The sequence below is a fragment of the Tasmannia lanceolata genome, unplaced genomic scaffold (assembly GCF_043159265.1).
Source record: "Tasmannia lanceolata isolate RefF3 unplaced genomic scaffold, GAP_Taslan_0.1 ptg000018l, whole genome shotgun sequence".
Classification (NCBI taxonomy): Eukaryota; Viridiplantae; Streptophyta; class Magnoliopsida; order Canellales; family Winteraceae; genus Tasmannia; species Tasmannia lanceolata.
The window spans coordinates 50,642,664-50,664,999 of record NW_027518695.1 but is presented as its reverse complement, the minus strand read 5'-3'; the positions used below and the strand labels follow the sequence as shown (position 1 = coordinate 50,664,999).

The window sequence follows — 22,336 nt, the reverse complement described above, 5'->3', positions numbered from 1 at the left end:
TTGTATTTTGGAAATTTTGGTCGAATTTTGGGAATTTCGGTCAAAATTTCAGGGAAATAATGTTCTAAAAGGAAATCATTTAGATTTTTGTTTCGGTGGGGATGGAAATATTTATTTCGATCCTTTCGGGAAAATTTCGGCGAAATTTACAACCATGTTCAAATGTTATTTTCATCTAGAATTCTCAAATGATGTTTTCAATATCCATTACTATAAGCTGTTGCCATTTCTTTGTATTTACGGTGTTTTTTTTTGTCAAAATGCCTTTTCTATATTTTGTTGAAATTCCTTTATAATGGTATTATGTATTAAGGGGTTACTTGAACTCAGCACTTTCTTGTTCTGTCTGATTATTATGTTTGTATTTTATTGCAATCTTTCTCCAAATAATAATCAACTGCAAAGTAGCAGTGTAGCACTAGTTTCCCTCTGTGTATGGTATTCAGCTTCAGACTAATTATGCGTCACTTTCCTGCCTATGCTATTTTTTTAACATCGTAGATTCTAATTAGATTTTTCTTTAAAAAAAAAAGATTTCTGATTATGGGGTTTGCTTTCTTCAGCTGCAGTTGTCCAACTCAAATCGGTGACTAGTGCATTTGCTGTTGAAGAACATTTATCACACCCTACTGTGGAGAAAACTAAAATTTTGCAGAAGATACTCATCTATGTGGTTTCAATAATTGCTAGTTTCGTAGATATGAACTCAAATGTATATGAGAAGACGCAGTCATACACCAATACTATGAACCGTTCCATTTCAAAGGATAGTTCTTCTTTCCTTAATCCTTCTAGCAGTGAAAAAGACCTTGTTTCTGAAGCAAGGTTCCATTGGAAGCAGAAGGCAATTGTATCAGTGTTGGAAGCAGGTGGACTTAATTGGTTAGTAGGTAAGGTATGCCATACTCTTTTATTGGATATTGTTGTAATTGGTTTGTAACCTTTGTGGATTTCATGCCCTTCACTTCTGAACTCTTAGTAGTGACTGTGGACTTTCTGGTAGCATTTCTTTTTGTAACTATTATATTCAAGTAAATTGACTAAACCCCAGATATTTTGTGATATACTTAACCCAATTAAATATTAATAGTATAGATATTTTATTAAGAAGTGAAATCCTAGGAGAAGTCCTAGATACTAAAAAATATATCCATTTATGCTATATATTTGCATGCAACTCCTTTCCAAACAAATAAACTATTGGGTTACCCATCTGGTTGAAAGGTCTTGAGTGTTTTTATTGGCTAGTGGGGGGCCATTACAATGACGACATCCATGCAAAGCCCCAGCTAAGTTGCTGATGCCGGGCAGTTTTACGTATGGGACCTTTACAAGGATACCACATAATGTGAAAGATCTATTCACCTTTCAAATTAACTAATTCTTGCTGTATACCATAGCTTCTTTCAGATTTATCTTTGCATTGTTATTCCATTCTTTCATTCACAGTGATTTTCTTTTTCCAGAGCTATTACGGGTTATCAGAAGGTTGAGTTTGAAAGAACAAAGGACAGAAATATCACTTCAGTATTTAAGTCTGAGCACCCTTAGATCAGCTCTATCTGAAAATCCACGCGCACAAAATCATTTTAGAAGTATTGGGGGCCTTGAGGTTCTTTTGGACGGGCTTAGTTTCCCATCAAGCAGCACGTTACCATCAATGAATACCTTCGATGGAGGGTAATTTTCTGAATGTCGATTTAATTCATCATCTAATATTTGTATATTTTGCTGCCTTTACTCTGATGATTTGTCTAGTTGCTCCTTTTTCCTATTCTTTTTATTAAGATAACTAGTTTTTTAATACCTCTTTTAGTATGGTTTCAAATGAACTCTTAAAAATGACATGGATTATTTTTTTTGCATGATTACCTTGCAACTATACTTCAAAATTGCATCTTCTGAAAGTCAATGTGACATTGGTTGCGTTGGCCTCATACAAGCAATTTGAGTTTGTTTCTTTGATGTTTATATTGCAAACCACTCTATCATCTTTGTGCGGTATTTTTTGCTAGAGTAGTAGTTAAATAAGTGGGGGATTTTCATCTTTTGCATTATGTGGTCTAATAAAAGTTGCTGGTAAAATTTTGTACAACCTGCCTGTGTTGTGTCTGATGCCCTTCCTAAGGGTGAAAATGAAGTACCTTCCATCAGTAACTGCCATAGAGAAAATTTTCTTTCTCCAAATTGTGGGGCAGAAGTCATTTTCTCGAGAGTGGTTTCTTAGTTTGGTGGTCAATGAATGCATTATTAGTTGACCCTTTCACGAAGTGTGGAAGTCAGCATCTTAACTGATTCCAATTCGTGTGTATAGGACGTGGATGATGCAAGTAATCTGTTAGCAACCCATAAAAAGTAGAATACTTGCTAGATAATTGAACAATTACACAAATATTTCAATATAACTCAACAATTCAAGAGAGATAAAATCACAATAGATTTAACTCTTGCAGTGAGAATTTGACTAAGGTTGAGGAAGTGGTGCGCATTTTTTGAAGTTATGTTTTCGTCATTCCTCTGTTTCCATTTTGGGAATTGGCTCATGTGATTAAATAATGCATTGGTTGAGTCCTAAATTGCTGCGTGACTCGAATAAGTGGATTTCTGTTGTGTGGGAGGATCGGAAAGTCCTTGATGGGTGAGCGGAAGTTGGGGCGGAGTCTGCAGGAGATGATTTCCAGATAGATGATTGCATTGTCTCATTTTGGCTTTATAACCAATAGACTTTGTCCTGCACACGGGGAGGAGAGCCAATGTTATAGTTGTGTTTAGTTGTTTTGCATTTGTAATTTTGGTTTAAAACTATTTTCTTCTTTTATATTACAGGCAACTGTATGTAGAAATGCAAATACACACCAAAAAAGGAAAAAATCCTTGTGTGTAAATCTGTTTTGCCTCATAAACGGGTTAGTTGTAACTTGTATCTGTTCATAACTGTTAATGATTTAGTCAAGTCGACAATTATGAAGTCTTGTGAAGTATGTTTTTTATTCACAAAAAAGGAAAAAAAACATTGAAACATATATTCCTGTAGACTAAATGGTGAATGATATTTCCCCTCTCTGACGGATGAAATCCCCCTGTTTAAAGTTATCCGTTAAGTTTTAAAGGCAAAGAAAAACGTTAAAGGGGGTGAATTTATCCTCAACCAGTGAACCATTCTCACCGAAACCGTTAAAGGGGGGGGGGGGGGGGGGGGGGAGGAATATCATTTCCCTATTATATATACCATCATCTAAGAACTCCCTGATTCGACTCGGTTTAACTTTTCCAAGTTCTTGTCTGAATCAGTGTTTGGCCTCATCAAGCCAATCAAAATCCCCTTGGACTCACCCGAGTGGATGACATTGACTGTGTCAGTCATTGACTCGCTCTAGTTGACTTGGCTTTACCGTGGTCAAGTTTCTATCGAAGTCTTGTTCTCAAACACTGAGGAACATACTGAATGGTTGATGAACTGGATTTTTACCTTTTTTATATTTCCAAGTATTAACATTCATACTCTATCCAGATATTACTATTTATAAAGAGCTGTATGGTTCCAAAAAGTGAAAGAAAAAGAAAAATTACTAGTGGCAAGAACTTTGACTCCAATATGTATGGGATTGTAGGTAAAAAGACAAATATTCATGCTTGGTCATGTCGTTAATGTGAAACGGGATATCCTGCATGGAATTGTGGCTTGTAGTTATTATTCATGCTGGGTCCTTTCGAATGTTAATTGATGTGAAACTAGATTTCTGGCATGGAAGTGTGGCATGTTGTTGTTATATTAATGTGGCCCAAAGGAGAAGAAATAGAAGATAGAGAGGAAAAGAGAAGAATAAGGGGAAGAGAAGAAGAACAGAAGAAGAGAAGGAAAGAGATTAGAAGAAAGAAGGGGGAAGACAAGAAATTAGAGGGGAGAAATAGAATAATAAGAGGTGGAAGGTGAAGAGAAGAGAAGGGGATGAAGGGGGATAGGGGAGAATCTCTATTCTCAATTCTTTAATAATTCATCATCAAAATCTAAACACACTAATACATGAGAGCCTTACATAGGCAACTAAAATAACCTAGAAATAAAATAACATGGAAAATAAAAGCCCTAAAAACTAAAACCTGGAAATAAAAATCCTAGAAACTATATAACATAGAAATAAATTCCTAAATTGTCTTAATGGGTGACTGTCTCTTATGGGGCCTACAATCTGCATCATTCTCCCCTTATTGAAAAGAACTCGCCTCGAGTTCTAGTCCACCCTGATCAAATATGTAAATGACCCACTCTCGCAGTAGGAGTACAAGGTCGTCGAAGTCACATCTGATATAGGCCATCAAAAGCGGTCCATCCGGTAAGTGCGACGGACTAGAAAAATGGCAACCCGACTGAGGCCAATCATAGACTGTAAATGGTCACTCATTTGGTAACTGTATGAAAGATCTCGGCCGTGTCAAATGTAAAATCCACAGGCATCACCATATCCACATGAACAATGTTTGCCAAAATCTCCTCTGTAATAGTGTGACCATCTGCAACATCGGTATCCCCATGCACCGCACATGTACCTATATGTATCAAGCCATCACCTGCATCCTCACGGCAACCTCATGTGCACTGAAATCCTCGGTCTCAACCTCCACAATCATCTCGATCGAAGCATCAACTGTAGAGTCAATACTGCCACTGTGCTCATCTACTGTAGAACCAAGATCCTCAATCACAATGCTCATCATGGCCTCGGTGTCTGCAATCTCTGCAATTGGCTCAGACTCAGTACGCCCAGCAACTGGGTCATCAGTGTTAGCCTCGTCACCAAGAACATCCGGACCATCAATAACATCAACGGCGTCTGGCATGTCATGGGAATCTGTAACATCGGTCGTGGCATCTTCCTCCCTTCTTGAGATGTAGCCTCATCAATAGGGGAAGAAGGAGACAGGTAGGTTGAGCACGAATTCGTGGTAGTCGTGGCCTCCCTGGGAGCCTTAAGCCCAAGATGCTTGTTAATTCGATTCAAGGTTACCGTCATATTAGCCATCATGTCTAAGTGCTGATCGTAGCTTGAATGTGTCCTTCCTAGTCTCCTCGGGGTTGGACTTGTCTTTGCCTTTGATGATAACGATAATAAGCCTTTCGAGCATATACCTTCGCGAACTCATCACGGACATCTTGCCATCGATTAAAACAAGGCATGTCGAAGTCACTGCATTGTCGCAAGAAGTTTCTCCATTTCACCTTGGCATTTCTACATACTGCATCCTTGACTCGACGAATGGTCATTTGATGATCATAACCATAATACTTATGGTATGCATCAAGAGCCTTGATCCATTGTAGACACACAACATCGTAATTTCTATAAGGATAGTAGTAGGCATCAAAACCATAGAAATATGGAACCCCTGGTGCAACCATTTTGAGGCGAATCAATGTCGCATGGCCCCCAAATGGAATCTGTGGAAATCAGCCGTCGGATATGCCCGCAATGTCGAAAGGAACATGTTGCCTTTCGCGGATCTCAATCAGACTCCTGGATGGCTCAAATCGACAATCAGACTAAAACGGATGGACGACCAAAGTTGATCGAAATAGTACTTGCGCTCTCTAGTGACTCTTGAAAGAGGGATGGTTGTCACAAACAACTTTCGTATTGATGTCGAAACCAAATTTTGAGTGAAAATTACCCGAGTGAAAAGAGAGAAAATGAGATGAGGGAGGAGAGAGATTGTAGAACCATTAAAAAAAGGAGATTGTAGAGAGAAACATTGCGGATTTTTTTCTCTTTTTTTATTTTCCTTTTTTATTGGGGTGCCTAAAGGTAAAAGAGGGGGGTCAAATTGCGTGAAGAGAATTCCCCAGGGGGGGGGGGGGGGGGGGGTTGCCCAAGGGTAGAACTGGGGGGTGTATAAGATATTCAATAACTAAGGGTGTCTAGATGGAAGAGAAGGGGGTTAAATTACCTTATATTATAAGGTAATAACACAAAAGGGGGGGTGGTCCAAGTAAAGAAGGGCGGTATTTTTCTTATCTTTTACCTGTAACTGGCAGTTACCTGGTCAAAGTTGCTAATGTAATTGAATTTCACCGGGTATATTACCCTTCCTTGCTTGAGTATAAACATAATGTGCATGTTAGAGAAGTTTTCAGGAAACTTGCTTAAGTTACCTACCTCAGGTAACTTACCTTTTACTTTTTTTTTTTTCACCTTGAATGACACGACAGCTGTTGTATGCGTGTACTGTTGTCTGCAACTTGATTCTACCTATTGCCAGAGCTCATCTATATTTGGAGTGAATTTGGTTCAACACTGTTAAAGTATAAACGTTTAAATAACGCCATCTCCAACAGCTTAAGCTTTGGAGTAATTGGTTGTTTAACATGGTATCAGAGCAACGGTCATGGGTTCAAAACTCTTTGATATTAAAAATCCATGTGATGCCACCTCAAAAGAGGGGCCAGATGTGCCAAGTGTTTGCCAACCCTAAAAAGAAGGGCCACACATGAGGGGGAGTGTTAAAGTATAAAAGATTAGATAACGCCATCTACAACAACTTAAGCTTTTGGAGTAATTGGTTGTTTAACGACCACAACAATGAGCATAGAGGGGCTTCTATTTTAGGAAGCCATCGATATGTGATGATTGTCACAAGTCTTTGATTATTGTCTAATTTTTACTCTATGGAACTGTTTCTATGTCTCTCTGCATGTTATACACTATTGGGTCTGTAAGATTTGGGCGGGAAATAGAAAACTGAAATGACTTTGACTCAAATGACTTGAATCAAAGGATTGTTAAATGAACAATTTTTTCCGCAATAATAGTGACTTGCTGACAGATTGGTATAATTGTGCAAATATTACCATGATGCAAATACGACTGAATGTGGGTCTTATAGTTGCACTTCCATTATTTTATAGTCGGAGCACTCAATAGCCATTTAGTGCTTCCTTTTTCTTATTAATTCAGGGTGTACCATGCTAAATCTTTTATTATTGTGGCTATGAGTATTCACACCCTCATAATATATACCCTAATATGGACACATGTATGCATATGTACATGTATAGATATATATTATATATATGCATATGCATATGTTTAGAGGGCAAGCCTTGGCGCGAAGGTAAGGTTGCTCCATTGTGACCTGGTGGTCACGGGATTGAGTCACGGAAACAGCCTGTCTGCAAAGCAGGTGTAAGGCTGCGTACATCTAGCCCTCCCAAGACCCCGCAATGGTGGGAGTCTCATGCACTGGGCTGCCCTTTTATATGCATATGCATATGTTTCTATAGTATGTATTTGTACATGTATATATATGTATGCATAAATATATATTATATACATATGTATATGCATATGTTTCTATAGTTTGTATCCGTATGCAGATATAGTATGTATCATATATATATATATATATATGTATGCATTTTTATGCATTCATATATAAACTCTTAACACACATACATAAATATATACATTCAGAGTTTTTATCTGGTGCCCGACCGTCATGTACCGTGCTGGTGGTACGCCCTTGATGATCCAACTGCTGCCCACATTTTAAGAGGCTGCTGTTGGATCAAATATCAAGGACATTACTTCCATCATAACACCTACGAGGGACTTGACGGCCGGCCACCATATAATTTCTCTATACATACATATTTGTCTATATTTATGTAAACATATATTTTTTTGAATGGTGAATATTATGTTCACACACACACACACGAGTTTGTATATGGTGGATGACACACACACACACACACACTATGTGCACATGAGTTTGTATATGGTGGATGGCTGTGCATGCACATGCAGGAAAACAAATGCACTAGGACCCACATTATTGGGTGATCAGGCCCAATTTAGATAGGCTGTGCCCCGAAATCTTCTTCATAGGATGATCCTAATTTTTCGAACTGTTAAAGTTTATAATAAACCTCCACAAATTGAAGGTTGGGATGATCCTATTGAACTGATTTTTGGGGCACACACTATCTATGTCAGGGATCATCAAAGGAATGCTTTGGATCACCAAACAATGTGGGCCCGCTGTGTTTCTGGCCGACCGAGCAGATAGCTTTATCGGCTTGACCGAACAGAATCACTTATATATATCTTTTATTTTCGTGCATTTTTTTTTTTTCATTTGAAACATATACTTTTATGTTTAATTTCATGATTTTCATGCCACGTACTGATACTTGTAATTTAATTGCTTTGCAGAAGTGAAAATCCTGTTTTCGGGATTTTTGAGCTCCAAATTCTTTCATTGGAAGTTCTAAGGGAGGCTGTGTATCCTTCTGTTTGCCATCCTTTTGGCTGAGAACCATAAGGTAGTGTAGTTTCTTTTCCCACAGATGATACATTGGCTATATGTAATGGTCTTAATAATATCTGTAAAATGGCCAACTTATCTTAAAAAGTTCTACCACTTCTTAGGAATATATGGCTTACTAGATCCACCAATGGTATGTCTTAGAATCCTCGTTCTCTTTCACTTTTTGAAGACCCATATGTATTGGTTAATTTTTTTCATGTATTTTTGTACAAATAGTTATCTGTGTCCTTAACAGTTGGTCCAGATTTGGGAATTTGAACAATTTGCAGTTTCTCTGTGAAAATGGAAGAATACATAAATTTGCAAACAATATCTGTGGGCCCGCCTTCATGCTTCAGGAGTTCCAACGACAAAGGGCGGAGTCATCTATAGAGAATGATTTTCAAATGGTTATTTTGGATACTGAAAAGGAAATCCATGAAGAGAATGTCTATGGTTCCAAGTCACAAAATTGGAATGAGTACGCTGTTAAATTGAGCAGAGTACTTTGTTCTTTCCTTCTTTCTCCTCAAGACATTGAATTTCATTGTATCCAAGCATCAGTTGGTCGAAGTTCTATGCCAGTCTCATTTACCTATTGGGAGCTTTCCATAAAATGGGTCATGAAGGTTCTTGTTACAGTGTTTCCATGCATTAAAGCTTGCTCTAATCAGAATGAACTTCCAAGCCATTTAAGGTCAGTTCGAATGATTTATTTGTATATTTATTTTTTTGGAATGGCAAGGTTAGTTCGAAAGTTGATGGACAATATCTGTTGTCATTTTGAACTGGCCAATGTTTTCCTAAACCTTGGGCTTGGTTTTCCTGTTTTTTAGTATTTATTTATACCTATTATCATTATGTTTGTTCATCAGTTTCATTATTTCTGTTATTTTAAATGTAAATATGGAACTGTATTGATGCCAAGGCATTCAGAGGCAAGCCATCTGAGCCACAAAGGCTTCAGAGGCAAGCCATGTGAGTCACAAAGGCTTTCCAATCTCCAAGACCGTGAAATATAAGGCATAATGTACCATCCAAAAAAAACAAAGAAAAGGAATATAAGGCATAAGGTGTTCTCCCCTCTAGACCTATATAAACTGTAGAGTAAGAAAAATTGAAAAGTGGGGAGAAATAGAAGTTGGCGAGAAAATTTATTAACAGTTTAAATAACACAATTTTAATCATACTCATTTATGTTCGGAATATTCATTGTCTATTAGGGTACATACCTGATGCTAAAAAAACTTTATGAACCTATTGTACCCTTTTTATAGACATAAGAAAAAAAGATAAGGCACATGAATTGAAATTTTGAGCTGATTACATCATATATCATGATCATGGCAATTGTTGTTCTTGTAAAGTTCATATCTGGACTCCATTTCCAATCCTAGTTTTACTGAAAACCCTTGAACTAAATCATAATTCCTTTCAAATCCTTATATATTTCTTTCTACTCAATTTCCAATAGCCCATGGCCAAACTTTGTGGAGTGTCTTAGTAAGGTTCTCCTGATTGGGACACAAGTTGGCTTTTGTTTAGTTTCTTTAAACGTGAACAACTCATTCCTTTGTACCACTTTTGTTAGTAAAATATTTTACGATTAAAAAAATCATAAAATGCTGGCAATCCAGTTAATTTAGACCATAATTATACTAAGATCAGGAAGAAATAAATTATCAACTTATATATATATATATATATATATATATATATATATATATATATATATATATATATATATATATATATATATAATACAGACACACACACACACACACATGTGTGTGCGTGCATGCGTGCGATGCAAAAAAATATATGATTTAAAACCGTAATAGAAAAAAGATGTATTCATGTAAAGAAGCAAGTTGAAAATGCAGGGGGTGACTAAAACGATGGAAACAGAATGATAGTTTGTATAAACTAAAACATAAAAAATTAAAGGAAACAATTTTTCCGCTAAAAAGAGCTGTATTTCTCATATCAAAATAAGAGTGTCGATATCAAATCATATCTATAGATATATATCCATATGGAAGGAAATATCAGAAATAGAAACACATAACTTGTGAAGGAATTTAAACCTTAAAATTGGCCCATAACAAAGACATGCTTGGAAGAAACAGTTAATAGAGTGGAGACTTCGAATGTAATACAGATAATAATATAAGGATATGAAGAATTATTGGGTAGCATATTGTAAAGAGAAATTCATTGTTTTGTGTAATCTGTTGAAGGGAACTTGTAAAATTTACTTCATTGGAAGTATCATAGGTTGCATTGAAGAAGCAAAAAAAGAAAAGATATGAAGAATTATAATATGTTAAATGACTAAATTCGGATCACATAACACAAAGCAACAACCTTTGCTTTCATTTTTATTCAGCCTTCAAAATGGACAAAAATAAATAAATCTAAGCATGAAGTAAAAAAAGGGAAACAAAAACAAAGGAAATCTGTCTTTCTCCCTCGAGAAATTCATCAGTTTCTCATGTTACAAAAAATATGTTAGGTTAAACCCCGAACATATAGCCAATGTAATGATATTTTCTCTCACATTTTCAGTGCAAAATTTACCAGGAATTTAGAGGATCTTGATCACAATTAATGCAGAAAACATAGAAAAAATTACAGAAGAATTACCTATGAATCACACCCTTCTAATCTTCTCCACAGGATACATTGTTCGTTGTTGGTAACAACCCCTCTCATCTCTGCTGACATATTCCTATAAGCTTAATTTTATCATCTAATGCGGAAAACCAACACCTAATTAATAGGAGCGAAATTCATACACGACAATAGGGAAAGAATAAAGGATATCTTGTCAGTTGTCAATTTATGGTTTTGCAAAGTTTGTTTTGGCAAATGAAAAGTGGGTTTGCTCTGTATATAGTGGTCCACTTGTACGTTTCCGTTCCTTGACGTGAAGCCTATTATATGCCACAAAAGAGAAGGATTAAAACCTTTTGATATAAGCGCGATGGTAGATGTTAGGAAAGTGTTTTTTGACTTTAGGTAGCCTTCATGCTGTAACATAGAATAAATGGAAAAGAATCACACAGTAGCTTAGGAAATAAAAAAACACAGCACAAAATAAATCCAGACGATCATATTGATCAACTTGTAGCAACCGAATGGAATACCCTTTTTTTTTGAATGGTAAATGTAATACCTTTTTAACAGCTCAATGTGTAATATGAATGGAAAAAAACATTAGTAGAAAGAAGACTACACATGAACCAACCTAAGCAAAACTTAACTCCAATTACTATTTTAATGACGTGTTTTTCTTAAAAATGTTCCTATAAAGCTTACACAACTCTCAGAACAAGTCAAGATTATTAGTTGCAGAAATCTATAAAGCTTTCAAAATAACAAACAAAGTTGCTGCTATGTACTCGGTCCGAGATTTTCAAATTATCTCGAATACTCTTTAAATCGTCCTGTTAAAGTAGAAACCTTCTTTCCTACTACTTTATAATCTTTATTTATGTTCATATTCTGTCCTGTTTCTATTCTAAGAACTTTGCATAAAGTTTTTCTTGGAGACACATAAAAATTCCTTGTAGAAAAATTCCAGAAAATGATTTGGAACTCTTCCACATTAAATCGAAGCACGCTTTGAAATTCTGTCAAAGCAAAGCGGTTCAGAGTTAAGACTGATTACAAATAAAATAAATAACTTCACATGATGTGAAAGATAGCAAGAAAGGAAAATATAATGGAAAGAAAAATCTATAATCCGAAGGAAATATTCATTTATTACAAAGGTAACTAAAGGACATGAGATGTTACCCCAATTGGACCATGTTATATTCTAATAAGGATTCAAAATCTAGTGAGGCATGCATCTAGGAAGAAATATTCAGAAAATTCACCTTCGGTTTGAGCAGTGATCTGTGTTCCCATAAGTACGGCAGAGCAACACAACATACATTCAGACGAACTGATAGATAGAGATGCCATCATCTATTTCATGACCTTCAACTACATCCGACAAAAATGGTAAAACCATAAGATATACCAAATTAATAACTATCAAGAACTTAAATAGTTTGTCTCTGCATCTAGACTAATATATTCAAAACCCAAGGCAGAGTACCTTCTCTGAGACAGTCTTTTCATCTCTCTCTCTCAAAAAAAAAAAGAAGAAAAAATAAAGAAAAGAACAAAAACAACAACAAAAACTCTTCTCCAATCCCTTCATCTGCCCAAAACAAACACAGAAAAATAATATCTAAAAAATTCCCCCAAAGGAGAAAGAAAAGAAAACCCAAAGGAGAACAAACATTACCTTTATCTCCATCTCAAGCCCTCTCCATCTCTATCTCTCTAGTCTTCAATGTTCTAAGATAGGGGATTCTGCAGAGAATCATATTCATAGGAATAAAAATCCCATACTTTTCCCCATGTGTCAGATATCATGCCCATCATCGTAAGATGACCTGGCTGAAGCACTATGATGCCCGAGCATTGACGAAGATCAAGGCCATCTCGGCTGAGGTTTGTCGGACAAAACCCTTAAAATCTAGCGGATTTCAGATTCCAGGTTCGGCGAGAAAACAAAAATCTGGTGGATTTATGGAGAAACCCTCAAATGGTAATTTGTTTCTTGAGTGAAAAACTTCTTCAAATCCAAAAGGCAGAGAGATATAGAGAGAAGGGTAGAAGATGCTAAATGCCTTTCTGTTTCGCCACGCAGGGAGGAAGATGTTTTCTTTTGGTGACGTTGGGATATGGGGAGGGAGAGGGAATTGAGGGCAAAGGAGAGGCGTAGAGACTAATAGAAGCAAAAACATCAAGCCTTGACGTGTTAATTCCTCAGAATTTACAAATAAATGAAAGAAATCAAGCCTTTTCTCTCCTGCTATATATATATATATATATATATATATATATAAGAGAGAGAGAAATTGTATAATGCCTCACCGTCAAGTACCTTGTTGGTGGTACGTCAAAAATACCATTCTTGGTGTTTGATCCAACAGCAGCCTCTTAAAAAGTGGTCTGCTGTTGGATCAAACATCAAGGGTGGTACTGCCCACAAGGGACTTGACGGTCGGCACCATATAAAACCTCTTAAAAATTGGTCTGCTGTTGGGTGAAACATCAAGGGTGGTACCGCCCACAAGGGACTTGCCGGTCAGGCACCATATAAAAACTCTCTCTCTCTCTCTCTCTCTCTCTCTCTCTCTCACACACACACACACACACACACACACACACACACACACATATATATATATATATATATGAGGAAAGGGTTTCTGCAAACGTGTGCAGGTAAGCTTACTTGCACACGTTCGCAAAAATAGGGTGGGGGCCCACATTATTTGGGGGTCCAAAGCATTCATTTGGAAGACCCTTCCATGGATAGGGTGTGGCCCAAAAATCAGCCCCATTGGATCATCCTAACCCTGCCATTTGTGGAGGGGAAAAATGGGCAGAAACATGGACACATAGTGTCTGTCCATCCCCGCCCCCCCCCCCCCCCCCCGCCACCTTTGATTGGGTTAGGACGATCCAATGGGGCTGATTTTTGGGCCACACCCTATCCATGGAAGGGCCTTGCAAAAGAATGGTTTTGATCCACCAAAAATGTGGCCCCTACCCTGTTTTTGCAAACGTGTGCAGGTAACTTACCTGCACATGTTTGTAGGAACCCTTTCCTCACACACACACACACACACACACACACACACACACACATATATATATATATATATATATATATATATATATATATATATATAGAGAGAGAGAGAGAGAGAGAGAGAGAGAGAGAGAGAGAGAGAGAGAGAGAGAGAGAGAACATTTCCTACACACTTGTGTAGGTAAGTTACCTACACACTACCTTAAAATACAGTGGGGGCCCACATTGTTTGGGTGATCCAAACAATTCATTTGAATGATCCTCACATAGATAGGGTGTCCACAAAAAATCAGATCCATAGGATAATCCCAACCCTACGATTTGTGGAGGTAAAATGGACGTGTATAAACCTTCACAAATTAGTCCATTTTTTGCCTCCATAGTTTGAAAGATTAGGATGATCCTATGGATCTGATTTTTTGTGGACACCCTATCTATGTGAGGACCATTCAAATGAATTGTTTGGATCACCCAAACAATGTGGGCCCCAACTGTATTTTAAGGTAGTGTGTAGGTAACTTACCTACACAAGTGTGTAGGAAATGTTCTCTCATATATATATATATATATATGAGGAAAATGATTGTGAGCTTGAAGCTCATATAGCTTATATGAGCTTGAGGGCCCAAACACATGGGTCCGACATTTTTTGTGGTGATCCAAATCATTCATTTGCAAGGCCCCATCATAGATATGGTGTGTACCAAAAATCAGCTCTATTGGATCATCCTAACCCCTCCAAAAGCGGAGGGCAAAAATGGGCAGATTTGTGGCAAACAGTGTCTGTCCATTTTGCCCTCTACTTTTGGATGGGTTAGGATGATCCTATGGAGCTGATTTTTTGTACATAGCCCATCTATGTAAGGGCCTTTCAAATGAATGCTTTGGATCATCCTAACAATGTGGGCCCACATGTGTTTGGGCCCTCTAGCTCATATAAGCTATATGAGCTTCAATTTCACAATCATTTCTCTCTCTCTCTCTCTCTCTCTCTATATATATATATATATATATATATATATAGGCCCGTATATAGGGAAACGTTTTCTGCTCGATACCTCAGATAAGTTATCTGAGCAAGAGCTCAAAAAAACATATGGGCCCACATTGTTTGGATGATCCGAAGCATTCCTTTGGATAGTCCAAAGATAGATAAGAGTGTGCACAAAAAATCTGCTCCGCAGGATTATCCCATCCCTTCGATTTATGGAGGTTAAAGTGGTTGGGTATAAACCTCCACAAATCTGTCCATTTTTAACCTCCAAAAATCAAAGGGTTAGGATGATCCTATGGAGCTGATTTTTTGGGCACACCCTATCTATGTAAGGGCCTATCAAATGAATGCTTTGGATCATCCAAACAATGTGGTCCCAAATGATTTTTTGAGCTCTTGCTCAGATAAGTTATCTGAGGTATCGCGCAGAAAACTTTTCCCCTATATATATATATTTATATAACGCGTTCAACGGGAAACAAAATTATCATGTGTAAATAGCAAATTCATGATTGAGTAAAGGGTGGCCCATTGCACGAGGCTCCCGCCATTTTGGGGTCTGGGGAGGGCTAAATGTACGCAGCCTTACCTCTGCTTTGCAGAGAGGCTGTTTCCGTGAATAGAACCCGTGACCACCAGGTCACAATGGAGCAACCTTACTCGTGACCAACAAATTCATGATTCAGTGAACCCAAAAAAATAGTTAATTTTGGTTTTTAACATATGTCCTGGAACATGTATGCCTCAAATGTTGAGGTGTACACCTCATGTGTTCCTCAATGATTGTGTTAAAAATAACAGCTGTGAGGTTGTTGGGTAATGTTTCAACTTTGAGGTGCATCTTAGCAAATTGAGTGAGACCAGAAAATAGTTAATGTCTGGACTTTACCATATGTCCTGGAACATGTATGCCTCAAATGTTGATGTGTACACCTCATGTGTTCCTCAATTTAAGTCTCAGTACTCAGTAGTAAAAGCCTGGAGGTGATTGTTACGTTTCACCTTTGAGGCGTATCTTACAAATTCCTTTTGAATGCAATGGCTAATACTTTTTCAAGGTGTTTTATTGAACATACTTGGCATGGTAGACATGAAGTAAAATTTTTGTGTTAGAAATGGGGATTAGGTTAAAGAGGAAGAAGAAGAGGAGTTAAGATAGGAGAGTCTCTACTAAGGGAGCTCCTCATGTATATATATATATATATATATATATATATATATATATATATATATATATATATATATATATATATATAAGGGCAACATTGTTCAAAGACTATAATACCCTCTAGCATACAAGTAATGCCTATACTACCCTTACACATTATTCAACACTCCCCCTCAAGCTAGAATGTATATATTATGGAACTCAAGCTTGCTATAAAGAAAAACTGCAACAACCAACTAAAAATTCCCATACAACAAAAAACATAATAATCTCATGCACACATCCAGCTTGGTACGACACTCCTCCTCAAGCTGTTGTGGTGAATACATAATGAAAAACATAAATGTTAGATAGAAATGTATAGTAGAAATGAAGATTGAGTAGGAGAAGAAGAAGTAGAGAAAGAGAATATGGGAGAAAGGGGAATCGTGTGAGAGTCTTCTCTCTCTCCATGATTAATATGTATATGAATATTTATATAAAATGACAATAGTGCCCCCAATACGTTTAACACTCCCCCTCAAGATGGAATGTATATATCATACATTCCTAGTTTGTTACATGCGTCCTTTAATTTTGCAGGTCCTAAAGCTTTGATGAACACATCAGCAAGTTGATCTGTGGATCTAGCTTGTTACATGCGTCCTTTAATTTTGCAAGTCCTAAAGCTTTGATGAACACATCAGCAACTTGATCTGTGGATCTAGTAAACATGGTGCAAATCTCTCCTCTTTGGATCCTCTGACGAATGAAGTGGCAGTCAACCTCAATATGCTTGGTTTGTTCGTGGAAAACTGGATTGTTGGTAATGTAGATAGCTGATCTGCTATCACAATGCAATCGTGACGGTCCCGAAGGAGGAAAACCAATCTCTGACAGGGAGGAACGCAACCAAATTAACTCTCCAGTTGTATAGGACATAGCTCTGTACTCGACTTCTACACTAGATTTAGACACAATATCTTGCTTTTTACTTCTCCAGGACACAATATTACCACCGACGAATGTACAATAACCAATCGTAGATCTCCTATCCGCTGGAGGACCTGCCCAATCAGCATCAGTGAATCCTTCTATAATCTCATGAGTCATGACAATTCTTCCTAAAGCATAATCCCTTTCTTGGTGTGCCTTTCAAGAATCGAACAATCTGGAGTAATGTAGCCCAGTTAGATGTGTGAGGAGAACTCATAAACTGACTCGCCACTCCTACAACATATGAGATATCAGGTCGGGAAACAGTCAAATGAATCAACTTTCCCACTAGTCTCCTGTATCGACTTGGATCTTCCAATAAATCTCCTTGTTCAGGAAGAAGTTTGACAGTTGGGTCCATAGAAATTTTTTTTTTAAATTGACAAATATATTCATACCAGCAAACATTACAATGGGGACCAGTGGTCCCACTAGTTTTACATAGTATGAGATGCCCAGGAACAGTCTCCTTGGTCCAAAAATTACCCCTTACAATACCCAATAATCTCAGTATAATCAAGCCATGCAAGAAAACCAAAATTTGGAACCTCCAAAAGAAGAACGTAAAGGGGCCAAAGCACCCCTTAACCGTTCTCGATAGCCAACCACCCAACATCATCATTCGATCTCCGGTAGCCACCACCTCGAATCTTCACCAAATAGCGACAACTCCTTTCCTCCCCAAGACTTTATTTCTTGAGGTCCCGAATCCTTCCATAATGGACTGGATTAGGCAAGTTAAGTGCCTATCATCACCATCTAGATAACCGGATGTGATTATATTCGTGATTCGATAACCTTCCACCATATCCAATCCTTCCAGCCGGGAGCTCGCCTCAAACCAAACCCATTTAGACCGTCTATCCATCCATCCAAGGCTTCTACATGGAAACTCCTTAGCTTCTTCAAAAGAGGAGGGCTGAGCTTGAGGCTTAGATAGCTCACCGCTTTGAAATAAAAAATAATAGGTCTTTGCGAAGTCCGCTTTCTAGATAGAAAAACCCAATTTGAAAAGTACACAAACCGAGGAGATAAGACTAGACCCTCTGCAAGTTATTACTAGGCAGAAGTCTATCCTTCCCGAAAAAACAAAACCTAGTAGCTACAGAAAGTCAAAGGTTCTGAATTATATGCTACCAGGACCTATCCTACCAGATTTGGCGTAGAACTTAAGGAAACTTACCAGTCTGCTATTCGTCTTTTTTGACCCACGGTTTGAGACCAGAATAGACTCCAGGACATTTATAAGCGACTTTTCTTGTAAGCCTGACCCCTTAGCCCTGGTACCTAACCCCTTAGCCCTGGTACCTAACCCCTTAGCCCTAGTACTTGAACCATGGTAATAGGTCCCAGGGGTGCGAGATTTAAAATTCCTCCTAGATCTTATTTGGGGGGCCGCTTGCTTAAATTCTTAAAGGGAGCACCCTTCTTGCTAGCTTCCTGCCTAGGTACCACACAACTAGATAACGGTAACTTCACTGGTCCCACTGCGCCTTTCTCGTGAGCAGAATTCAAATTTGAATTTCCAATGGGAAGCAGAGGCTTACCTGGAGAGCTTTCTTGACTCGCCGGAGGACAAGCTGCCGGCAAAGAGAGATCCAAAACTGGGACGGCCGAGAAAACAGAATCCTCCGGAATTTCAATTCCAACAGTAAAGATCCGATCAAGAACTTTAATTTTTAGGGAGGATTTATGAAAGGGCCACCTGGGGGCAAGAATTTTTGCTGAGACAAAACTCATACAATTCAAATTATTTCCTTCCATCTTAGTTTCTAAGACCTTTCCAAAAAGGCCCCCTATATCCTCCACTGTTGAGACAGCCCAGGCATGCAAGGGAATGTCGTAAAAACAAACCCAGTGTATTTCCTCAGCTTGATTAAAGCCCCTACTCCATGGTACGGGGGATAGTAGATGTTCACCTAGAGCCTTAGATCCCTTAGCAAGGATTTCCAATGCTTGAAGTTCTGATTCAAACATGAAAAGGAACTCATTCTCAGCCAAAATAGAAGGACAATTTAATGTTGCCCATTTCCAACACTCCTCCAAAGACTCATTATGATTTTTCTTTGTCCCTATTAAGCATGCTTTAAGGAAACCCGTTCGAGCATCAACTTCTCTCCCCGAGATCGATAAAAAAGGACTCCCTGAGATTTTATGATGCCATCTTACCTGAATCGGGCCAGCCTTCATCTTTTTCTTTATCTTTATCTTGATTAGGATCAACCCCCGCAGAAGAATTACGAGAAACCCATTTTGAAGGAGCTCTAGCCCGATGACACCATCTACATTCATCCTGCCAACTAAAATTTAAGTATTGACAGGGAGAGCAGGACCAACCTCTTGTCCTCAAATCTTGGTAAGGCTTGAAGAATCTAATAGGTTTCTCATTCCCATTCGTAGATATTGAATCCGAACATCTTCTACAACTATTTCGCCAACCAAAATTGTGATAGAGACAAGAGGGGCATTGCCAATCCACTCCGATGTTCGTACCTTCGAAAGTCGTTTCCACAACTTGGTTTTTGTTAGGTTCATAGGATTAGATGCTGGCTTGATTCCCATGGAACCTGTCTCTTCTAGAATGTCTAAAGTATACTTTCTCTGTGATAGAGAAAGACCACGTTTAGAGTGAGCCACCTCAATTCCAAGGAAATACCCGAGAAGACCCAAGTCCTTTGTTGCAAATTCTTCCTGAAGGACATCTTCAGTCTATGAATTCTGTCTTGATCATTTCTCGTAATAACAATGTCGTCAACATAAACCATTAGGAAAATATATCCCGGTACTGGAGTGATGGCTAAACATAGAATGATCAACAGAGCACTGTTTCATACCATACCACATAATTGCACCACTGAAACGACCAAACCATGCCCTCGAAGATTGCTTCAACCCATAGATTGCCTTCCTAAGGCGACACACTAATGAACCCATCTCCCCATGAGCAACATACCCAGAAGGTTGCTCCATGTAAACCTGCTCAGTAAGGTCGCCATGAAGAAAGGCATCCTTCACGTCTAACTGGTAAAGTGGCCAACCACGATTAACGGCAATGGAGATCAGGACTCTGACAGAAGGTATTTTGGCTACCGGTGAAAATGTCTCTTGATAATCGACACCAAACGTCTGAATATAACCCTTTGCAACTAGCTTGGCTTTGAGGCGCTCAATTGTCCCATCAGGTTGATACTTAATAGCAAACACCCATCTACAACCAACTGCCTGCGCACGAGAAGGTAGTGGAACAAGTTGCCATGTTCGATTGAATTGGAGGGCATCCATCTCTGCATCCATTGCAGCTTTCCAACCAGAATGAGCCATTGCCTTTGTAACTGATTTTGGAATATAAATAGTAGAAACACTGGAAAGAAATGAGCGGAATTTGAGTGAAAGATGATCATAAGAGATGAACTTTGGAATAGGATGCGCAGTCGTACGTGAACGAGTACGAGTAGCAATAGGAGAATCAGATATAATAAGGGGATTACCTGAAGGATGATCTTCAGACAGAGATGTAGGATTGGTTGGTTGAGGAGATGAGGGCAAAACTACTTGTTTTGGACGCTGGATGTATACTTTTGGTGCATGCAGTGTAGGAGCTTCAGGAGAATTTGGCACAGGTTCTGCAGAAGCGGACGAATCTTGCATATGATCAGCCGAAGGTGACTCAATACTACTAATAATAACATCTGGAGCACGGAGAGGTAAAAACAAACCTGGTGGCTTAGCGGTAGAAACCTGAGAGTCTAAAAAATAGGGAGTATCCTCAAAGGATACATCTGCCGAAACTAGGGGTGTCAATGGATCCAGACGGTTCGATGGATCGTCCGAATCCTAACGTTAATGAACGGGATCTAAACATATGAATAGGATCCATGGGCATATTTCGGATCATCAAATCTGGGATCCGAAATTTTTGGATTGTGTATGGGCACGCCACAGATGCCCATTGGATAGTCACGATCCGAAATGGTTTACAAAAATACCCTCCAAATTTTGTTCATGCTAACCGTTCTATGAAGGGTATTTTAGTCAAAACCTCTCTTATCACTTAATGAATCAGATGGGAATGCGATTTCACTCATTTCAGTCGTTTCATTTCATACTTTCACGAAGGAAAAGAGAGGGGTTTTGTTCTTTATGCATCATATTCTTTGATAATAGTTATACATTATATTTGTGTATGTAATTTTGATTAGTTTTATTGTTTAAAAGGATTATTATACACAGATTAAACATAGATGAATTTTTAATTTAGTTGAAGAAAATGCATAGAGACATACTGATAGTGGACTGACATTCTCTCTTTTTACAAAATTAATTGTCTTCTTAGCTTAGTGGGACATAATAGGACACTTCGATGGACGGTCCGAATTAAATGGATCGTGATCATGACATGGAAAGTAGGATCCGAAGAACAATCCGACTCCGGCCCGACCGATAAGGAATTTGAATGGATCGTGACTGTGACATAGGTGGATCCGACCCGAAGTGAATCCATTGACACCCTTAGCCGGAACAAATGTTTTTCGCAGGGTAGGACTATAGCATTTATAACCTTTCTGAGTCCTTGAATAACCCAAAAAGATACATTTTTCAGAACGAGGGTCTAATTTCTTTTTTGAAAGATGACATATTTCATTAATATTAAAGTAGCATTCGGGACCAGAAGTCCCATCCTGCGTTACAAGATGTAAAAGAGCGCTGGCACAGGCATACCCGAAACCAGTAAGAAAATACAGCAAAGCAAAGCAAAATACAGTAACCAACCACTTCTGCCTTTCTTCATTCTATTAGCAAGCTTTCTTTACAAATTCAAAATGATTCTTTGTACACCTTTAAAGGTCCCCTTCAAAATAAGCAATTACAATTACTAGTCTATTCCTTACCTACTGCGTACCAGTGATAGCCTATCTTTGGTAGCTCGAAGTGCAACCTTCTGTCTCGTGAAACCTCTCCTTAACCAATACCCTGATAAGTCAAATAATCATAACAGGAACTCAGATTCTGAAGCTCTTAAGTAATCACCATACCCCAGGAGATACAGAAGCAAAGCAAGAGTATCCAAATTAAGACTAGTTTAAGCAAAAGACAAAGTCTCTCAAGCAAAATCCTTTGAAGTTGCAGTTCCTCTGGATATAGATCGAATACATTCTCTTTGCTATGTGACGATGACACTCATCCCTCTGTAATAAAAAACTATAACCATTCTCCCCAATTCACACCCAAATTTACA

At 38.2% G+C, this 22,336-nt stretch overlaps 1 protein-coding gene across 4 annotated transcripts in view; it reads left to right on the top strand.

The window, feature by feature from the left end:
- The window catches only part of LOC143849891 (binding protein), a 129,107-nt gene that overhangs the window by 28,737 nt on the left and 78,034 nt on the right, over positions 1 to 22,336 (top strand). For all 4 annotated transcript variants that reach the window (XM_077359182.1, XM_077359181.1, XM_077359180.1 and 1 more), the window contains 4 exons: positions 564 to 890; positions 1,467 to 1,680; positions 8,211 to 8,279; positions 8,570 to 9,001. In XM_077359182.1, coding sequence (XP_077215297.1) covers positions 564 to 890; positions 1,467 to 1,680; positions 8,211 to 8,279; positions 8,570 to 9,001 — 1,042 coding nt within the window. The remainder of the gene's footprint in view (positions 1 to 563; positions 891 to 1,466; positions 1,681 to 8,210; positions 8,280 to 8,569; positions 9,002 to 22,336) is intronic.